The following is a 14,409-nucleotide window of genomic DNA, read 5'->3' on the forward strand; positions in this document are numbered from 1 at the left end:
TGTATGGTGAATTTTCTCGCCAATTGGCTTGTGCCCATGTTACAGTTCCATGTTATGATAATTTTGTATCACGCCAATTGGCTTGTGCCCATGTTACAGTTCCACGTTATGATAATTTCGTAATTTACCCATCCATCTTATGATAATTTTGTTCTTAAAATTGGAATAGAAAAAGAACCACGTCGAATTTTCAAAAAATCACTTCGAGATGCACACCCCCATGCTACAAACTAACTTTGTGCCAAATTTCATGAAAATCGGCCGAACGGTCTTGGCGCTATGCACGTCACAGAGATCCAGACATACTACAGACATCCAGACATCCTCCGAACATTGAGACAGAGAGACTTTCAGCTTTATTATTAGTAAAGATTTTTAATGGTTAAAGGTTTTAATGGTAAGAAGAAGTTAATACTTACAAAAATAAAGTTTGAAGGGTTAGGAAACAAAAGTTTGGAGGGGGAGGAACAGAGATTTTATAAAATGTTGACTGTATGAATGTGTTTGACTTACAGGTGCCTCTGCTGGGACGGAAGCACGGCTGTACTAGGATCTGTGTCTGGAAACCTGCTAGTCTGGGATCTCTTCAAAGCAGAGCTTCTGGAGACCTTGTCTGCCCACAGAGGTGTGTAGGGTTCATGTAAAATGGTTTTTTTCCCCCATTTGCTTTGGAGACTTTCTTGCATTGTTGCATTGAAATACAAATACAAAAGTGACGACCAGCAACAGGCCCTTGGCCCAGCTAGGCTGGTCCTAATCAATTTATTAGTCCCCAATGAAGATCAGTGGCCCTCTTTAAACTGTCTACTCCCTTGCTCATTGCCACCTCTTCCGGTAATCTGTTCCAAGGTTCCACTACCCTGCTAAAATAATAATTTTTCCTAATATCCATGTTAGCCTGTGATTTAAATAGCTTAAAACAATGACCCCTTGTTCTATTTTCAGTGCTAAACTTCAGCCCCGTAACATCTTTCATTTTAATAAACTTAAACAACTGAATCATGTCCCCTCGGTCTCTTCTTTGCTCAAGACTGTACATTTTTAGCCTTCTAAAAAGCAATCTCTGAAGCAATACAGTCGAACTTGCCAATGAGGGGGCACGAAGCAGCCACAACATTTGCTCTTTATAACTGAGTGCTTGTAAAAATGAGCTTAGAAATAGATCTTAAAAATTCGAACATACTTGCTCTGTTAGTTTTTATTTAGTGCGCTGAACTACCTTATTGTCTTTTTCTGCTGTAATTGTTATACTTCTGACTCAAAAAAACATCGTCATTTGAACCCTTGTTTTTGAAAATAAGTTTGAAATTAAAAAAATAACTTTCAATCGCACAAGTTTTCAGAGCTTTATGAATGAAAAAGTATTGTTCGCTTTAAGCAGGGTTCGCTCGTCAAAATCGAGTTACATTCCCACAGATGTAACATGGTACCAATCAAGTAATTTTGATTTCCTTGCTGAACTCGGATTCTCATTAAATCAGGACTCGTTATAAGCAAGTTCCACTGCACTAATGTGCAGCTATCTAGTTTTGGGAAAAGATGTTAAAGTCATGAGAAATATTTAGAATGTTTAATCTTTTAGTACTCAACAATCAAACACAAAGCAAATCGAATTGGAACAACGTTAATTAGCACTTAACCGCTTTTTTTGCTAAGTTTTTTTCTTTTAGAAAACCCTTGTTTATAGCAAGTGTATTGCTTACATAGGATGAGTTTTCGATTTGCTTTTGCTAACTTGAGATAGCTTTAGTGATCCCTAACTTTTGATAAGGAGAGAGTGAAGAACATTACAGTTTTGAATATTGATTAATCTGGAGTGCTGTCAAAATCTTGAAACTGACTTTCGTAAAGTGCAATTCATTTTTTTTTCGCTCTACTAAAGGGCTATTCCACAAAAAAGCAGCTATTTTGTCCCGCACTTGACAGCTCATACAGGGTAACGAACGGCACCAGTAGCAGACAAGGGTCCAGTTCCAGACAGTTACTAGTTTGGATTTAAACAATAAGAATTTTAGGCAGGTAAAACTGATGTTGCTGTGAGCCCATGAAGACGGTGCAATATTAGGTCAAAATACATTATCTCTAAAGCCTCCCTATCCCCCCTTATTCATCGGCGTAGCGTATTATCTATGGATAATAAGCTACTCCTATACAAAATGTGCCTTGGGCCAATTATCACATACGGAGCTCCCATTTGGGCTACCTCCGCAATTACTAACTTTACACGAGTTGAAAATCTTCAGCGCACCATGGTCAGTGATGCTATTAATCCTGAATGGCATATCCGTACGGATAAACTTATTCAGAAAATTGGCATTCCTACCCTCCATGATTTTTCCAAATCACTGGCCAAGAGATTCTTTGCAAGAATTCACCGTATCCATAATACCCTGCTAGACAGCCTTCCGGTCTATGACCCGGCTGATCCAGCAAACCAACGCGAGCACCGAGCCTTGCTCTGCAACTAGCTGCACAGAACTCCTTAGGTTTACCGTTAAGGTTTCTCCGGTTGGCATTAGGGACTTTTTCCTGGCTAAGACCCCCTTTTTTCTTTTTATACCTGTATTTCTTCCAGTACTTTATATTTAATGCCCCTGGGCTACTTATTTTTTCTAATCCAGAAAATTTTTATCTCTTACTATAAATTACGCTTGGCTTGCCTCGCGTGGAAAAAAAAAAAAAAAAACTTGTGTTTTTCGTTTATATATCTTTTTATTATCTTATATATGTATCTTTTCTAAGTTTTTAAATTTTTTAAAATTTAAATTACACCCAGATCTCACAACGAATACCAGCTCGTCATTGGTTAAAAATCAGCTCATGCTCAATCCCACCCAATCACAGACGTGGGAGGTACGAGGCCCCGCCTCAGGTACTCCCAAGGAACGTTTCTAGATTTTCGTCTCAATCAGAGTGAATTTTGTGAGCCAGTTGGTATTTGCAAGCCAATGGTGTAAAATTATGAACAGCCATTACGAGGTCAGCTGGTGTTCCGTGCTCATTTGAATTGAATAAGGCTTTAGTTCTGAAAACTTTTGCACATTTTGAAGAGAGAAAGAGAATTTTGTCCGTTACTCATCCTATCTGTTACTGACTATCATCAGGTTTTACAGTGTCTGTTAATGGGGGTCGTACCTTTTTCGAAATTGAGCAAATAAAAATAGAATTAACTGATTCAGAGGATCCAGAAGCAGCCAAACGTTAGATTAAGATGTAGTTGCATGAGAGAAAAATAGTTTAAAAATTCTAAATACGTTAAAAGGCTCAGAAAATTGAGTTAACCTGAGAGCGATGTCTTAAGCGTGTCCATGGGCGCCCATAAGCAAAATTGTAAGGGGAGACTCAGATATTTTAACCATGGTTCAGGACAGGTTAGAGTCATTAAAATTTGACATTTTCAATAACTTATTCATAAATGGCTGGAGAAGAAATATTTTTACATTTTTGCAAAGAAAGAAGTACTAAAAGCAAGGAAGTTCTAATTTCTAAGGGGGGGGGCTCAAGCCCCACCTTGCCCCCCTATATGGGCGCCCTTGAGCGTGTCTGTTACTGGCAAGGACGGATCCAGAAATTTTTCAAGGGAGGGGCGATTGATTTTTATTACTTACTTTTTACTATTGTATACTGATTTAAAAATATTGATCACAAAGGATTTGGACTTGAATTTCCGAAACAGTTCCGGAATAAGGTCCCAAACTCAAACCTTCATTCTCTCAACATCAATGAAACTCGTCTAAATTTGCGTTTTTGAACTTCATTTTCGAAAAATTATCGGTGGAGAGTCCCTCAAGGGAGAGTCCCTGGTTACTAGTGCTGTCACCCTATTTCATTAAAAAGTAGTAAATAGAAATGGCATTGATCAAAACTTTTTGCATAAGAAATCACACACACGTTTGTGGTTTCTTAAGCAACTAAATTTTTTCCATTACACTTTAAAGTTATTATTTTAAATGAAATATATGAGCTCTTACGTGGTGCTGGACAAACTATCCGTTTTTTCGCGGAATGGCTTGAAACATGACAAAACGTGGGAGAACTTTTTCAATTCTAGCTCATCACTAAGAATTTTTCGATCATATTTTGCATTTCTTTAGCTAATAATAGATTCAACTTTGCCTGCACTATCGACTAAGTATTTAATAGTCGAAAACTACCAATTTAACCAAAATGTAACATAGTTATTTGATTGAGCTGTACAGTGCCTTGCACAATACCCTATTTACATGCACTGTGTTTCTCCTGTTTTAGTATTTCTCACATCATTCTTGTAGCATAAGATACCGCTATGTATGCGCAGTTAATTTAAAGTAAGATTCGACTTTTCTAAGCATCTATTGCCAAGTACATAACCACTCTTATCAGCAGGTTTTATCTGAATTTGTGGCTTCATGTAGCTAAATAATAATGACAAATGTTGCAACGATAAATGGAATAGTGCATGTTTGGTACACATAATTTTAATTTTCAATGAAATCCTGTTTAGTTTATTTGTAGTTTTGTGGAATAAAGAAGAATATTTGCATCCCCCCCTCCGTTTTTTACAAAATGCTAAAAGTGCATTGATGAAATGTATGGATACTCTCCTCACCAAGCTAAAACTAATTATTGATCAAGCTAGGTTAGAGTTATTTAGTTAAGATAAATAAATACCTTTGTGCTGAACAGTAAAGTAAGACAAAACAACGTTAGAAGAAGCACAAATCAGTAAATTACAGCATACACGTGTTTCGGCGTTACAGGGAACGCCTTTTTCAATGCAAAAAATAATTCCTTCAAATGTTAAACGCTCTGTTGCTCTATCTATTGCTAATTGTGCTAGATTTTATGCTTTACCTAAGGTGCATAAAGCTGGTATTCCTTTCAGGCCGATTGTTTCCAATATTGGTACGGCTTCGTACAAACTTGCAAAACATTTAGTCTCCGTGTTTTCTCCCCTTAGGAGTCACAATTTATTTACTATTAAAAATTCTGTTGAGTTTGTTAAAAAAATTCATAGTTTCATTCCAAATAATTCTTTTATGGCTTCTTTTGATGTTAACTCTTTATTTACGAACGTTCCCGTCGAGGGTTCATTGTTATGCCTTCGTAGAAGACTTTCTGAATTTCATTTCACCAATTCGGGAATTGAGGATTTAATTTTCCTTACCCGTACTTGTCTTAAGCAATGTTCTTTTATTTTTAATGGGAAATTTTATATTATGTTAGATGGTCTGGCTATGGGAAACCCACTTAGCTCCATTCTTAGTGATATTTACATGCATTATTTTGAGGTTAAGCTGTTCCAAAAAGTGCAGTTTCAATTTTATGTTCGGTATGTTGATGATTGTTTTGTTCTAATGAACCAGAATCAGTTTGAGAGTGATGAGGTTTTATCTATTTTAAACTCCATTGATCCTCATATTCAGTTTTCTTGTGAGAAAGAACGGAATAATTGCATTTCATTTCTTGATGTACTTGTTTCTCGTACTGAAATTGGTTTTGAAACTACTGTTTATCGCAAACCTTTTGCTGTTTCTTTACCTCCTCATAGACTATCGTCTCATCCTCCAAATCAAAAATATTCTGCTTTCAATTCTTTTGTTTATCGCGCAATTAATATTTGTTCTTCGTCGGAATTTCTCAAAGTGGAACTTAATTATCTTAAAGCTGTGGCAATTGATAGAGACTATCCGCCAACTTTGATTGATTCCATTTATAAAAAACTTTCAAATAAATCCCAAACTAATGTTCTTAACCGAACCTTCATCAGAAAGAATTTGGTTGTTTTGCCATTCTTTCCATCTGTAAGCTATCAGGTTGCTAAGATTCTAAAACGTTTCCAATTCCAGGTGGTGTTCTCTCCTATTAATAAACTTTCACTCTCTTCTGTTAAAGATCCTATTCACCCTCTTAAATGTTGTGGAATTTATAGAATTAATTGTAGTTGTAAACTTGCCTATATTGGACAGACTCGGCGTGCTTTAAAAATTCGCTTGAAAGAGCATCAAAATTATGTGAAAAAACAATTAAATAAGTCTAGTATTGCTCAACACTGTTGGGATTCGAATCACTCTTTTGATTTTAACTCTTATCAGATTATCCAAAAATGCCCCAATTCATCAGATCTTGACTTTTGGGAATCCTTTCAAATTTTGTGGAACAGTACTAACTTAGTTAACGATTTTAGTGCAGTTCCATATTTTTCTAACATTTGGCTCCCATATCTTTAATACTGTCCTTTCCCCATCCCCCCCCCCTTTTTTTCCCCATTCATTTTTATTGATCTTCCTTTGTTTATTTTTACCTTTTTGTCTTGATTGACACCCCCCCCCCCCCAATTTTCTTCTATTTATCTTGATTTTTCCTTTTTTCGAATATTTTTTGTTTCTGTTTATTTTATTTCATGGTTTTCCATTCAGCTTTTCCTTTCTTGCGGTTCACGGTTACTGACAATTTCTTTTCTTTTTGTTTAAGCTTCGGCTTAATCTTTGTCCAATTGAATTCTTTCTTTCTGGGTTCGTACCTAAGAGAAAGCTCTTGGCCTTTGCATGCATTCCTATTGGTTCCTGATCGGTTTATAACTTTGTCATTGGTGTTTGGCTAATCCGCTGTTTTTATCTTTTAAGCTGCATGCTTATCTGTTCTTGGCTTTTGTCGGATGTCTTTTCATCCATAAGCTCATTATTTTTTGCATTGAAAAAGGCGTTCCCTGTAACGCCGAAACACGTGTCTGCTGTAATTTACTGATTTGTGCTTCTTCTAACGTTGTTTTGTCTTACTTTATAGTTATTTAGTTATTTATTTTATTTAAGTGTTTGGTGCGACCAAAGATGGAAAACGTTGTTGGATCTTTCAGTTTTAAAGTCCTAGGTATGATCTAGTGTTGCAAAAAAAAAAAAGATAGAATATATTGTTACGGATCCGCTGCGACTATTACTTTCTTGAAAGGACGACACAGTTCTTGAGAAAAACACAGGAAATTTATTGACACTATGTACTGTAAAGATTGTTAACAACTGCTAAATTAATGATCAGCAATTAAGCAAATATCAATCAACACCGTAAACTCACCTGTTACACACATATTTACATCGAAATACTCAAAAATGCAGCTTGAAAGGCTTCACAAGACAGAGCAATACATGCTCTCCAGCGTACCGCTACAAGGATTCACCAGTTAAAAACTAACTTGAGACTGACTTTTTATCATGCGGCACGCTATTTATAGACATCGAATGAAATCTCTCAAATATTCCAGAAAATCGTAGACGGTTCTACTTCTACCTTATTTCTTTCCATTCACAAATTTTATCATTCAGAAATGAGGGGACCATATACTTCAGTCGAATGTACAGAGGCTGTATATTCATTACAAGAACCTATTTACAGGTTACATTACTACAATAATTTCAGATGAAAGATAATTTAATAAATGCCAAATTTAGACAAATTAATCACAAAAATAATTACTACTTTTTCAGAATTTGTAACAATACATTCCGAGTTGTACCACAAATATGTATAGTATTTCTCTTTCCATCCTATAGGTGGCGTGACGTGTGTGACTGCTTCCAGGGACGGTGGTGTGCTGGTGACTGCGGGGGAGGACCTGCGTGTCCTCGCTTGGAGGTCAGGGGATACCCCCCGGTGAAATGTGCCCTACTTCTTCTCAATGTACATTACTGTTTTTATTGTTTGGTTAATAAAATGGATTCAGGGACTCCATGTAATCTTTGTTCTCTGCTATCAGAAGTGTTACGAGAATTTTTTGTAAGTGAGAGCAAGTTGTCATCGGCTTGACTTTTGTTATATCTGTTACCGGGAAAGTTTGAAATCCGGTGTTCTATAGGATGTCTAAAACTTGCCAGCAATGCATGAAACAATTCGTATTTCGCACATTTCCTAGGCATCCTCATATAAATAATAGCCAATGATTGAGTAACCCGCTAGTTTCAACAATGAAACTTGTGCCACGGCATGATAATTTGATAATGTGTTTTGGTAATGTTTAACATGCAGGGAAAGGCTTTATTGTGACAAGGCTGAACTCAGTACTCTAACTGTTTTACTGGTAAGACTGTCATTTAAGGAGAAACGAAAAAGTGGTTGAAAATTAACGCATCCACTGAAGTTTAGGGTTAGTCCACTGGAGTTAGGGTTGAAATTTCAAATATCAAACGATCACAGGCAATGGCTCCATTCAAATGTAGAGCAGTAGAAGCAATTTTCACCTGTCATACCTTGAGGGGCGACTTTCTAGTTCTTTGGCAAATGAGAAACCGCAAAGTATGAAATACATTACTAGTTTGTTTCAAATATCACATGCCTTCTAACCAGGGGCAGATAAAGACTACCATTTTAGGGGGGTATGCTAAAGAATGCCCTCCCAATGAACCTACTGTTTTGGTTACAAAAAATTTCTTAAAATGCTTGGATGTCAATTAAAGGCACGAAATTGGCCAGGAATAGGGCTTCCAATGGGCATAACCGTTGTAAATTAATTTCATAAGCAACAATGAAAAAAAAAAAAAATCAAAAATTCACTTTTAAATATAATTAATGAATTGAAAAGACAACTAAAATCGTTTACATTTATTCACACAGTGTTTGAATGCAATGTGGATGGATACTATTTTCAACGGTTTAGGAGGGGGGAGGGAGTCATGATCCTCCCTTTCAAGCCCGGATCTATATACCCTCAGTGCGGGGGGGGGGGGGAGCCTTAAGGGGCCCAATGGCGCAAGAAACCGAATACTTTCCGTTGTTTACACTAAAAGAGAAAAGTATTAGCTTGAAATTGATACCAAATTCAGCTTAATTGGTTGAAAAATAAAGAAATTAGAGAGATTTTCCTAAATTCATGCCAAAACAGTGACTCCAAAAATGTTCAAAAATCGAATTATTGAAACAGTTCTCCAAAATGTAATTTTCATTCAAAAAATCTAAAAATTAATTTGGGCTTTTCTCATCGATATCTATTTGTAAAAAAATACTGGGCGAAATCGGAGCCATGATGGCACATGGTTGTTAGGCAATTTGATGTGAAATGACCCCTCTACCTTTCAAGAATTTCTTGAGCCTCTTTAAACGTTGATTGGGTGGCATGCCAATTACCTGTTTTCCTATTCCTATTCAGAGTCACAACTGACTACAACTGTATTTATGTCGAGGACTGCATACTAAGTGCCTTGCCTCCATTATTTTATATACCCATAGATGGCAGCACCATCACCGGATCGAACAGTTAATGAGAATTTAGAACTAGTCCAGGAGCTAATAGTTACCTGGTGCTAGCACCCCCAGAGGTATCGTTTCACTTGGAGGACATTGAGACCACGAGCATATTTAACGTCGCCCAGTCCCCTTTAATGACGACGGTGGGTCTTCGACCATCGACGTTCGAACCCAGGACCCTCCGGCCCCGAATCCGACACTCTACCGATCGGGCTACCACGGCCCAATTACCTGTTTTAACAACCTGTTTTAACACATTCAAGAAGAGTTTTTTTTTTTTTTTTTTTTCTTTAATTTCACGAGAAATTCAAATTTAAGAACCGCTCAGTTTTTAAGCTCTTCAAGATCGGGGCACTTCCACACAACAACGTTTTATTCAAACCAGGGTGAAAAGCACACCGAACAAAATAACGAACCGATCACCGGTAGTCTTGAAAGGTTATTTACGTGGAAGTGTCTGAGGTTCAAGGTGACCTTCGGTTGAACGTGTAGCGCGGAAGCTGGTGCTTTTCTTTACTGCCTTGCGAAGGATTTTCTTCAGGTTTATTTTGTGGTTCCTCACAAGTTGTGATTATTCCAACAGTGTTGGGTATGTTTTTGTTTCTCTTTTTGAACTATGACCAGTAAAAGGAAAGCCGAGACCCCTAACATAACCGGCAAAGACAAGGAACGTCGCAAAGACGAAAAAGTATATGAATCCAGTGCTAATGCTATTGAAAAAACTAAACATGCTTTGAAAACGGGCTGTGATAAAATTAAAATAATAATATCAGGCTTAACAGACAAAATCCCTTCTAACAAAACTAAAGAATTAAATGAAGAATTAGAAAAAATAACCACTAAGGAAGATGAAATTAATTTAACGGGGAAAAAAAATTTAATTATCTCTACTGCAAATATCAATACAGTTATCAAAGTTACGAAAATAAAATCTCTGGTCAACACTGGAGTTAGCATCAGACTAATTGAGGAAACTATAAGCAGCAAATACATCGTCAAGAATATTGACACGGAAATCCCATTAGATTACATAGCAGATGCTTTGAAAACAGAAGGGATCTTTGTATCACAAATTATAAGATTTAACAGAAAAGGATCAGAAGATCCTATTCCAGTAATACTGGTTAAGGAAATAGGGAAAACAAATAGACAGAGCTATGAAATAGGAAGGCTAATTTTTAGAACAAATAATTACATTGAAAAGCCTAAAATATGTTATAACTGTATGGGCATAGGCCATCAGCAAAGCAAAAAAAAGTGCAGAGTGTGTGGGGATAATCACGAAACCTGTGATAAAACACCGAAATGTTTTAGATGTGGCGAAAGTCACATAGCAACTGACAAAAGCTGCCCAATCTACAAATCAAAAGCCCAAGAAAAATCTGTCTCTATCAACAGGAAGCCGTCAGAAGAAAATAAAACGTGGGCCAGTGTCGCCCGCAAGCAAGACGCCCCTCCCCCTAAGGTTACTATTAGCAGCAGCGACAACAGTGTCCTCGATATTGTTAAGAACTTGGAAAATAAGCTTAAGAATAAAGATAAGCAAATTGATGATCTGAAAGTTGAAATTGATAAACTAAAAATTTTGATTACAAATCAATCTCAATCTTGCTCACAATTTTGCAACAACTGCATATCTAAGAACATAGAAATCGAGAAACTTAAAATTGAAATCTTCCAATTAAAAAATCTTGTTGATAAACATATCTCCCCAGCTGATAATCCTTTTCAAATCAACCCTCTTCCGGAGTCCCAAGATTCTTTAGAGGAAGACATATCTTGTAATTAAGGTTTTTTTTTTTTTTTTCTCCCTACTATGTCTAATTTCATTCTTAGCTGGAATATTAGAGGTATGCTAGCCAATTTAGACTTCCTAAAATTTTTGATTGCCTGGATTTCCCCTTCCATAATATGCTTACAGGAAACCTGGGCTCCCGATTCGAAACTCCCCAACTTGAGAGGTTACTCGTCATACTCCAGAGAACGCCCATTTCCTCATAAAGGAGGGGGAATATGTACCTTTATTAAAAACGAACTCCCATCTTACCGCATCAATAATAACATCCCGGGTTTTGAATCCCTCACCACTCGGGTTCACGTTAACAATTTTGATTTTAACATCATTAACTGTTATAGACCTCACGGGATAATCAGTCTGGAAACTCTCAATGAATTGAACAAATTAGTTGCTGTGAATTCCATCTTCACTGGTGACTTTAATGCCAGGAGCCGCACATTTGGGGATCGTCTCACTAGCCCAAGTGGAAGAAAACTATCAAACTGGATTATTGAATCTAATCTAGTGTTATTAAATGATAAAATTCCCACTAGAATTAACAAAGGCATCGACGATGGGATTTTAGACTTAACTCTTACTCATAATATCTCCGCGACTAATTTCATATGGTCAAGGATTGAAGAATCAGGAACTAGTGACCACTACCCGATTTTAATAAAAGGTAACATGAGCATCAACACCAACAAAAAAAAAAGTTATATAAATTGGGATTATGTATCAAGAGACCTAATGCAAAAATTTGGAAATCAGAATCCAGCTCTTGTAGACAGTCAAATTGACGCCCCTTCCAGTTGTTCCAGTCCAACCCAGAATTTGAATCTTGACCTAAACAATTTTAACAACACGATCAAAAACGTTATTACCTCCGCTTCTATTACTGTCAATTACTGTACAAACTACAAAAATGAGTGGTGGAACCTTCAATGCGCCAAAAAAAAGAAAGAGAGAGACAAATACAGAAAGCTTGCGAAAAGAACACAAACCTGGAGGACTGGATTAATTTCAAAAAAGCCACAGCCATATTTAAAAAAATTGTTGAAAAATCTCAAAAGGAATTCTGGAAAAAAATTAATTTCAAAATTAACAGTCCAAAAAATTTATACTTAAATTTCAACAAAATTAAATACCTAACAACTAAAGATATCGTCAACAGCAACTTAATCATTGAAAACGAAGGCCACAAACTAATGAATGCTAAAGACCAGGCGGATCTTTTTATCACATATTTTTCAACTAGAAAAAATGAAGATGACTCAATTGTTTGGGTAAATTCATCCCCATCTTATAAGTTCCTTACCTTATCTCATAACATTGGAACCGAAGAAATTATTGCTACCATTAGATCTTCAAAAAATAAATCACCTGGAACTGATGGAATTTCTTCAAGAACACTGAAAAATATCCCAATTGTATGCATTGACAAACTTGCCTCTATTTTCAATAGAAGTATTAAAGAAGGTATTGTCCCAAAAATTTGGAAAGCCACTAAAATTATCCCAGTTAGAAAGCAAAATAAAGACCCGTCCAAAATTACAAGTTACAGACCCATTTCTTTAACCCAAAATACGTGTAAAATTCTTGAAAAGATCATCCAAAACAGATTAAACAGTTGGGCAAATAATAAAAAAAATTTTCCAAACTCCTTTTATGGTTTCATCAAAGAAAGAGGAGCCGATGAGTACCATTTCGATTTTTTTAGTATATTAAGAGAAAACAGAAAAAAAAGAAGACACATCTACGTCTTATCTACAGACATCAAGGGAGCATTCGACAACATCTGGATTCCACAGCTAATAAGAAAATTAATCACCCTAAGTCTCGACCCCCTTATTATCCGTTGGATACAAAACTTCCTTCATAATAGAAAAAATTTTGTGTATTGGAGAGGAGTACAATCTACATATAAATTTACAAACTGCGGCCTGCCCCAGGGGACCATTCTTTCTCCCTTCTTATTCAACTGCTACTTCACGGACCTAGTTGATTACATTCCCGATGCTAATATATTTGGCTATGCCGATGACTTTTCTTTTGTTGTCACTGGAAAAAATAAACAAGAGGCAGACCAAAAGCTCAACAACACGATGGAAAATCTGGAAAGTTGGTTCAGAGAAAACCAATTACAAATTTCAGTTGACAAAACCGTCATCATTGATTTCACTCCATCAAACTCCAAAAACACTGATAAATTCTACATGCAAGGTTCTGAGATAAAATGGAGCCCCGACCACAAGATCCTAGGTATTGTTTATCAAAATAATTTAAAATGGAATGCTCATACTCTTTCTTTAGAAAAAAAAAATTTCAAAACCTCCAATATCATCAAATGGATTACAAACAGGTTTAACGGCATCAACACCAAAAATAGTATCCAAATCATTAAACAAACCGCTATTGCTCAATCTAACTATGGCAGCCACATTCGATTAAACAATACCAAGAAGAACTTCACAAAAATTAACACTCTAGAGCACACAATTATCAGAAAAGCCTTGGGCGTCAACACCTTTGCCCCTAATGATCTTATTAGAGAAATTACTCAAATTGACACCATCAAAATCAGATCAAAACAAAAAGCTGTCGTTTTTCATATAAAACAATACTTTAAGAGGAATAAAAACTACAGAAGCAAGTGGGACAATTGGAAAAACTGGAAAACTGACAAAGATGAAAAGGAAATTTACAATCATATAATGAATTTGATCAGAAACCTCAAAATCGAAGACAACTGGCTTTGTAAAGAAAATCCCTACTCGAAAAATAGCAAATGTAAAATTAAATATAGTATCGACGACTTCACTTTTCAGACCTCTACTATCATAGAAGAAATTAAGCAGTCTTTCCACAAATTCAAGCACTCCAATAGAGATAAGGAGTTTTGGGCCACAGATGGCTCAAAGAAATCTAGAACAGCCTTCTCAATCGTTAACTTAAAAGAAGATATTCATCGAAAGTTACAAATTCTCCCTCTAGCATCTATTTTTACTGCTGAACTCACAGCGATCTGGTACTTCGCTAAATTTTTCCCAAAAAGAAACAAACCTATTATTTTACTCACAGATTCTCAAAGTGCAGTTAAGGCCCTCCAAAATGAAAATAGGCAAGATGATCTTCTAGTTAAAAATACCAGGACGCACCTTAAGAAAATGGCTGAAAATCAAGAGATCTCCTTAATTTGGGTACCAGGTCATAAGGAAATCTTAGACAACGAAATTGCAGATTCACTCGCCAAAGAGGCAGAACAAAACGACAATACACCTATGATCCCCATCTGCTCCTGGAAAGATTTACAAAATTATTTAACAAGTGAATTCCACAAAGAAAGAGACATAATATGGAACAATTCAAAGTATTATAATAAATACAAAAAGCTCATTCCCTCCCTCAGAATTAAACCT

The 14,409-nt window shown here is 36.2% G+C and overlaps 1 protein-coding gene across 1 annotated transcript in view; it reads left to right on the plus strand.

Annotated features, from left to right (window-relative positions):
* The window catches only part of LOC129216822 (protein FAN-like), a 76,639-nt gene extending 68,935 nt beyond the window's left edge, over nucleotides 1–7,704 (plus strand). The window contains 2 exon segments of the mRNA XM_054851038.1: nucleotides 516–625; nucleotides 7,527–7,704. Coding sequence (XP_054707013.1) covers nucleotides 516–625; nucleotides 7,527–7,630 — 214 coding nt within the window. The 3' untranslated portion in view covers nucleotides 7,631–7,704.
* Nucleotides 7,705–14,409: the final 6,705 nt, after the last annotated feature.

This window comes from Uloborus diversus, chromosome 2 (assembly GCF_026930045.1).
Source record: "Uloborus diversus isolate 005 chromosome 2, Udiv.v.3.1, whole genome shotgun sequence".
Lineage (NCBI taxonomy): Eukaryota > Metazoa > Arthropoda > Arachnida > Araneae > Uloboridae > Uloborus > Uloborus diversus.